The sequence below is a fragment of the Rhagoletis zephyria genome, unplaced genomic scaffold (genome assembly GCF_001687245.7).
Source record: "Rhagoletis zephyria isolate East Lansing unplaced genomic scaffold, Rhagoletis_zephyria_1.1 Rzeph_scaffold_01039, whole genome shotgun sequence".
NCBI lineage: Eukaryota > Metazoa > Arthropoda > Insecta > Diptera > Tephritidae > Rhagoletis > Rhagoletis zephyria.
The window spans coordinates 143109-151224 of NW_016158123.1; the positions used below are offsets into that span (position 1 = coordinate 143109).

Sequence of the window (8116 nt, forward strand, 5' to 3'; positions counted from 1 at the left end):
CAAATGCCTACTTAAGTTTTATTTGCATTAACTTTTCTTTGTTTATGTTTTTTATGCTGCGTTTACGCACAGCGTGACCATTTGGCACACTGACTCACATTGTTTCAAGTACGAGTACATACATTGAACACTATATTTATGTAGGTGCATATGTTCATGTGTTAGAAGCAATGCCAAGCTAAGAGTTCGCTCTTTTTTCATTTCTCACACTGAATGTATTGTTTGCAAGCGAAGCAAACACCGTGCTTTAGATTAAATTTTATTACACAAATATTTTTACGAGCATAAAGAGCGGGCTGCAATACGTATATATGTACATAGGTATCTAATTCATATGTATACTGGTGCAAGTGTGCACATAACCGGCAGTCGCAACAAGAACGAAATTGTATTGCATACATATGTTTGTACATACTATATCTCTCACGTATGAAATATTTATGTAGATTTTAATGCTAAGCTATTAGCTTTGTCTTTGTTTTTTGATTTTTTGTGTTAAACATTTTGTTTTTATTGTATGTATGCCAAATGGTAAAACAGCTGTTCGCTAGCAATTCTTCCTTTTTTTGCTTTCACCTTTTTTTTGAAAGTTTTTCTGGTTCGGCATACTGCGTTAGATATGTGCATTAGGGTGGTCAAAAAATGCGGGTGAAAAGTAAAATCGGAATTTTAATGCCCTCGCCCCCTTGGATTGATCTATACCGAAAAAAAATTATACCGCTGGCTTTTGTTGAAATAAAAAAATATTTGGAGGTCGCTCCAAAAACAAGAAGAAAACAACTTTTCGTATAAATGGTATAGGATTCTGGAAAATCAATATTTTCCAATCGGAAAATTTTGCTTTTCTTCAGAAGGCTGCCAATAATAATACCCAATTGTTTATTATACCATAAGTAGCGATTTTTTATTGGTCCCTCCAATTGAATTTTTTGATGTTTCTTGGGGTCCTTTAAAAACTAGTTAGTAATAAAAAATGGGTAAATAAACAATTGGGTATTAATAATGGAAGTCCTTTGAAGAGAAACAAAGTTTTCCAAGCAAAAAATGTAGATTTACAAAAATTCGATATACATATATCATTTCTATGAATACTTCAATGTTTGCCATATAGAGTACATAGAATGCTTTGTGCGCTTTGAGCGACCCCTAAGTATTTTTTGATTTTAAAATAAAACAACAGGGGTATAGAACAATCCAAATTCTAAATTAACTTTTTTTTCACCACCCTAATGTACATACATATGTATGTATATAACTACACAGGTACGTATTTTGTTTTACTTTTAAGTTGTTTTTTGGCGTAACTTTGACAATGAAAAATTTGCTTCCGTTTGGAATTGTCTTTGAATTAGCACCGGTCGTGGCTTGGTGTGGCAGTTTAGTTTGAATTGGGACAGTAGAAATACAATTTACATAAATATACATACCCACAGACATATGTACATAAATATTTAGGTAATTAACAAAAATGGAATTTTGAAAGCAGTTATGACATATTTACTATGCCAATTTTGGACTTAAGTAAATAGTACCTAAATATGATGAATTAGAATATGAAAAAATTAGAGGTTAAAATTATTACTGAATTGAACGATGAACGTAAAAGAGATTTATGTGCAAAATTATAAATATAAGTTTCAACATTTCTCACTAAAGACCTTAATATCACTATTAGACTAATATCAAAAGTATGACACAGAAAGAGCTTGGCCTAGAGGCTACAATTTCTTGGTATATATATATATATTTTATATAGTTTTATTTGAGTCGTAAATACTAATAAGTGAAAATAATTTTTTTTTAGAAAACTAATTTTCTTATATGTATTCAAATACAATATGGGTATTCATGGAAACGCGTAAATGCCTCGTAACAGCGTACACCTCGTAAATAACCCGATTTTCGATACAAAATTAAGTAAGTTTACGAGGTTGACATGGTTACGAGGCATTTAGACAAATTTTATTTCAGATTCAAACACATTTCTTTGCAAATAATTAAAAATCGCTGCCATGGTAAAACCAAAAAGACTGTTTGAAAACATCTTGTTACTTTTTTCGTCTGTCGATTTTATAACTGGTTCGAAACTATAGAAAACGGGGTTCAAAGCGAACTAAATTCCATCTGTCGAATTTAGGACTGGTTCTAAACTATAGAAAAGGAAATGCAGCGGGGGACAATTTCCAATTCATATGACATCGCCGTGTTAAATTCGCCAGTTGTTTGCATGCCAAAGAGATTTATCGTGAACTAGTAGTGGGTCTAGAGGCACGCAAGTTCAGAACTATAGACTTTCCTTTGTCAAGCTCTGAAATTTTTTATAGATTTCCTTAAAATAAATAACGAATAGTGGCTACCTTCACGTTAATCTAATAAGCAGATCCATTCGTCCTGTTTATATCTTATAAGTTTGTATAATTGACCTCTAGTTTCCTACCAGTCCAATGTAATTCAGAGTAATTTCTCGTTGGATAGAGTGAAACTCGTTAAAGTGCTTTCGCGATTTGGAATCTAATAGATAATATTAAATTTAATGTAAGTTTATTTAAAAGGTCTAAATACTAATGAATCCAAACGAGCTCACAAATATTCTTGAGCGACCAATTCGATATGTGTATATTATCTCACTAAGCTTTGCTTACATTGTTCGGAACTTACCGAACTCAGCATCAATCATCGACAGAAATCTGACTATTATTTGCTCCTTACATAAATAGCTAACATTTGACCCTCTATTCTGAATATAAACCAAATCAAACCGTGAGTACCAATTTCGCACCTAACTCGACTGCAGCGTCATCTGACGGGGCACTTTTTGTGAGAATATTTTCCTTATGTAACTATGACCGACAGGAATTTGCGGCGGAAGAAGCACTACGTAAATCCAGAGCAAATACTTCGCTAGGAAAGTGGTTGTCAGGTCTGCATCTGACCCTTAATCTGCAAAGGAATTTACAGTATGACTCTACTTCACTTACGTAGCGAGAAAGAGCTCTTCGGAACATGCGTGCCTACATCGAGCAACGCCAAAAGTAGCAGGGCTGAAATGCTCTCAGGCAGACAAGACCGGTAACTGCACTACGAAAGCCAGTGTTTTTCAGACTGAAATCTAAATAATGGATATGATGTGCTCTCTGTAGACAATTAAAGCCTTTAGATCAGCAACAACCAACTTGGTTTGCATTCAGGAAGATTTAACACCTCCGTCTGCAAGTGGTGTTTTCTGTAATAGACGGTTATAAGTAAGCGCCTGATATCGAAATAGGCACCAACTTGCTGGAAGAGAAGCCTGAGACGCGCTCTCCATTCCAATCTTCGTCGATGGATCCAAAAACGTAGTCAACACGGAGTCGCACGTCCTCTACGCTACTCGCCTTTGCTATAGAAAATCAAGTTGCGGTCACAGTCCTTAGGTCACCAACGACCTTATCGGAAATCTCTTCAATATCAAAATAAATTCACCGTCGACCAATACTGCTCTACGTGATACGTGTAGCGAAATGAGGAAACTGAGGAGAATGTTCGAAAATGGTTTTATGTATTCAAACTCTAAACATACAACCGCCTCTGAGACTGACGTTTTAAAAAGCTGGGAAGGTCAGACCAGTTGTTAACAACACGAGAACTAATTGTGACACAAACAGACTATCGAGAGTGGTCGGATCAGCAAGGAAATTGAAGTGTCTACAAACGGCACGTAAGACTTCTCACGGTAATACTAAGGAAACACTTTGTTTGCTACTTTGCAGCAAGGTGCACAGGCCATACCTTTAATGAGTTCTTTAGAAGCTGTACAGACGTCCTCTTCGAATCCATCAAACAAACCCCGAATAATGCGTTTCAGTTTTCTGAGGTATTGTCTTCCTGGAGGTTTCTAAAAGGTAGGTGTGGGTTTAGGACATGTAAAGACAGGTTTAAGAAAATCTTCTACAGAGCACAGCCATTGTACTTAGTGGAACTCTTAACAAGAGATACTCGTCTAAAGTGAATTGAAAGCATACTAAACCGATTGTAGCATTAGAGCAGCTGATTTGATTTTATTCAAATTATTTGGGCGCTAACCCAGGTATGGGCAGCGCTGACCGAACTCCATAAGCAAGTGCAAAAGTTTTACACTTTTTTGGTTCAGGTTAATTGTTAATTTTTTTTTTTTAATAACAATCCATTTCTACATATAGGGTGGTCACTTCTATGTTACCTCCAAAGCCTGAATAGTAAGTATTCCCCTCAAAACATGTAAAGCATTTTGTAAAAATTTAAATTAAAAATGTTGTACATAAATATAAATATATATTTTTATCGCTATTAAAATCTAAATGGAAAAGAGCAGTTTACATTTATTCAACACCCCTTACCTGTTCCCATACAAATTACCCGTAAATTAAAAACAAATGAATTCCAAAAAAAAACACATTTGATCTTACCTTCGGATCCAAAATGCTCCGCTCTAAGCTGCCCTCTCGATTCAGCGTGGTTGCATTGCTGCCACTACTACTACCATTCGTATACATTTGGTGATGTTGATGTTGTTGCTGTTGCTGCAATGTCGTAGCTTCCAGCCGCAAGCGAGCACGTTCCACGCGCGCCAAGGTGGGGCTATCCAAAATTGAGGGCGCACGTGATGGTGGACGTGAGTTGCTTGGCCCGCCGACAGCAGCGGCCAAAGATGCCGCTGAGGTGCCGACATTGGGCAGCTGTGCCCAGGCGGCTGAGGGCTCCAACAGCGTATGATTGGACGATGTGGAGGAACAGCCCGGCGTGGGAGTCGACGTGGACGTTGAAGTGGTGGTGGTCATGCTGTGGCTGCTATTGTTGCCACTGCCACTACTAATGGTGTGATTGCTGTAGCTATGATTGTTGGTAGTGTTGTTGTTCGAGGTGAGGAGCATTTTTGGTTGAAATTTTTTTTTCGTTTGAGTTTTCTCTTTGATTTAAAAAGCAAGTAATTGCAGAATTATGCTAATTACGTTTAGGTTTGTTTTTTTTTTAATTTGCGCTCGACTGCCTAGGTTTATGGTAGGTAATTCTTTTAATGATTTGGAGTTTTATTGGTGAGTTCACGTATCTAGAGTTGATTATTTTAATTTAAATTTTAGGTTGAAAATATTTATTATGGAGTTTTTACTATTTTAGTTTTCGTTGGTTTTTATTGTATACTAATTAAATTTATGTAATTTATTATTCATTTGAGTTTTTAATTGAGTTAATTCGTTGATTTAATTAATTCTTATTAATACTTATAATACATACTTATTGATATCAATAAGTTGGTGCCTTCTACACTTCACTCAAGCTTTATTAACTTTTTTAATTTCTTCATGAAAAACACTTCTTTAATCCTTTGAAATCACTTTCACTGTTTTCCTGCAAGTAAAAAGAAGACAAAGTTAAATTAAATATTAAACATTTTATAACATTCGTTTCAGTGTAAATGGCTGCTGATCAATGTTTCTTAAATCAGTTCAATTAGTAATCGTGCGTGAATGACAAATTGTTGCAGATTAAATTCCATATCAACTGATGCAGTCCCTAGTGAACGAGCAGAAAATTTGGACCTAAGCTTCGAACTTAGAAGTTTTGGATCATGCGTTCTGTTTAAGCTTCTGGAACATAAAAAATTATATTTACAAAAAAATAGTAAAGTAAAGTCGGTAAGCCATTCGTTAAGCTATGTTTCAGTGCGCCCTTCACGCTTCGTGAGCTTTTGAGGCTTANAACCTAAGCTTCGAACTTAGAAGTTTTGGATCATGCGTTCTGTTTAAGCATCTGGAACATAAAAAATTATATTTACAAAAAAATAGTAAAGTAAAGTCGGTAAGCCATTCGTTAAGCTATGTTTCAGTGCGCCCTTCACGCTTCGTGAGCTTTTGAGGCTTAAGTGTGGCCGAAGAAACAAATTTGCAGATTTCGCGTCGTTTTAAGAAATTGGTACTGTCTCATGGTACATCATGGTATATTTTGCATTAAGATATACAACTTCATCCATATATATATGTAAGGCTCATGCCGCAAAACCACTGAAGGCATCTGATCATTCACAGTGTCATGGATTCGTTTAATTGCAACAGAGGATTATCAGGCGCATAATTTCCCGTAGAGAAAATATCATTTGACCACTGAGGTCATTGGACCTATCACCAATACTCCGTATAAAACGCAAAGTTTGGAGCACTTGGTCTAGTTATGGCCAAGATACCATCCAATATATATACATATGCCAACNTCATGGATTCGTTTAATTGCAACAGAGGATTATCAGGCGCATAATTTCCCATAGAGGGAATGTCATTTGACCACTGAGGTCATTGGACCTATCACCACTACTCCGTATAAAACGCAAAGTTTGGAGCACTTGAAAATCAACATTGGTCTAGTTATGGCCAAGATACCATCCAATATATATACATATGCCAACAAGTGGCCGCAAATATCTAAAAAAGTCTATGATGAAGGCAGTCCACACAGTTTTAGACTCACACATAGACAAAGTGAAGTCCCTTGCTTAATGCCGTAGATTTTTGAACGGGAACGTATATATATATACATATATGATTCCAGATGTACACCGCGATATTGATGGTAATTGCAAAGCAGACGAATTGACCAGGAAACTGTCGGGAAAAGCAGACTCTAGGTATAGGAATAGCCTCTTTTAAACAATTTGCTACAGATCACACCATTTCAGTAACCAATCAGCGCTGAAACAACTTTTTCTCCCTGCGTATTTTTCAGGGTTACCTCTTTCTATAATAGGAAACGGTCATTGTTGCTCTAAAATTTTAACAGAAAATAAGTGTTCTTCCCTATAAATACTCTCACAAGGCACTTACTATTCAATGTGGAGTCCGAACGAGGATGTAAGGACCTATGTGAGGAGAGGATCTAGTCTACTGAACAAACATGTAGAACAGAATGGAAAAAGTTGCCAAATTGAAAAATAAATTACCAGTTTATCAAATTTTATAAGGATAACAAAAAGTTACCAATTTTGGTTAGAAATTTAAAATTTGATTTCTTTCAAACATATTTGAGGTATGTAGGACATATGTACGTACATACATCGGTACCACTAAAATAGACACTACATAATTTGCTAAATTAAGTACATTCACCATTACACTCTGTATGGAATGTCATAACTCTGATGCGTAAGCTTACAAATTACCGTTATGAAATTTTCTACATTTTATTCTCTGTAAATTTTGCCTAATAAATTATTATTGTTTACTTTTTTGGGTGTTAAAACTATTCGTACAAAATTTTTATTATTTTATTAGCGCCATATGTACATTCATATGTATGTACGTAGTCTTNATTTATCAAATTTTATAAGGATAACAAAAAGTTACCAATTTTGGTTAGAAATTTAAAATTTGATTTCTTACAAACATATTTGAGGTATTTAGGACATATGTACGTACATACATCGGTACCACTAAAATAGACACTACATAATTTGCTAAATTAAGTACATTCCCCATTATACTCTGTATGGAATGTCATAATTCTGACGCGAAAGCTTACAAATTACCGTTATGAAATTTTCTACATTTTATTCTGTGTAAATTTTGCCTAATAAATTATTATTGTTTACTTTTTTGGGTGTGAAAACTATTCGTAGAAAATTTGTATTATTTTATTAGCGCCATATGTACATTCATATGTATGTACGTAGTCTTGCGCACCATGAATGGTATAGCCCTAAACAAATTATACAAATTCCCTGAAGCTTTAGTTTGAAGTTTTGTACGTGCCAAAAATTCATATGAATTGAGACATATTTCAATAATGACTACTGTCGTATGTATATATGTATGAATATATATATATATATTAATATTAGGGTGGTCCTTAAAAATCAAGTGAAGGATTTTTTAGGTATCATCTCCTCAATCGGTAATATCACTGTCACAGATAGCACATATCATTTTTGGTCCCCATTGGAGACGGTTAAGGAGTGTCGCACTGGGGGCAAAGTACAGATTCCTCTAAAGAGACTCAAAAAATTTAAATTAATTGTTCTTTCTATCTAATACCCAAAATCGATACTACCATAGTCGAAGATATCACTTATAAATTTTAGCTCCGATTTGATTCGCTTGAGACGTCTTCGTCT

At 35.1% G+C, this 8116-nt stretch overlaps 1 protein-coding gene across 2 annotated transcripts in view; it reads right to left on the reverse strand.

Annotated features, from left to right (window-relative positions):
• The window catches only part of LOC108362574 (uncharacterized), an 81880-nt gene that overhangs the window by 64501 nt on the left and 9263 nt on the right, over positions 1-8116 (reverse strand). The window contains exons 2-3 of one of the 2 annotated variants that reach the window (XM_017615603.1): positions 5251-5364; positions 4425-5065 (exon numbers count right to left, since the gene is read on the reverse strand). In XM_017615603.1, coding sequence (XP_017471092.1) covers positions 4425-4889 — 465 coding nt within the window. In that variant the 5' untranslated portion in view covers positions 4890-5065; positions 5251-5364. Of the gene's footprint in view, positions 1-4424; positions 5365-8116 lie in introns of both variants that reach the window. The other variant, XM_017615604.1, reaches the window with a different exon arrangement.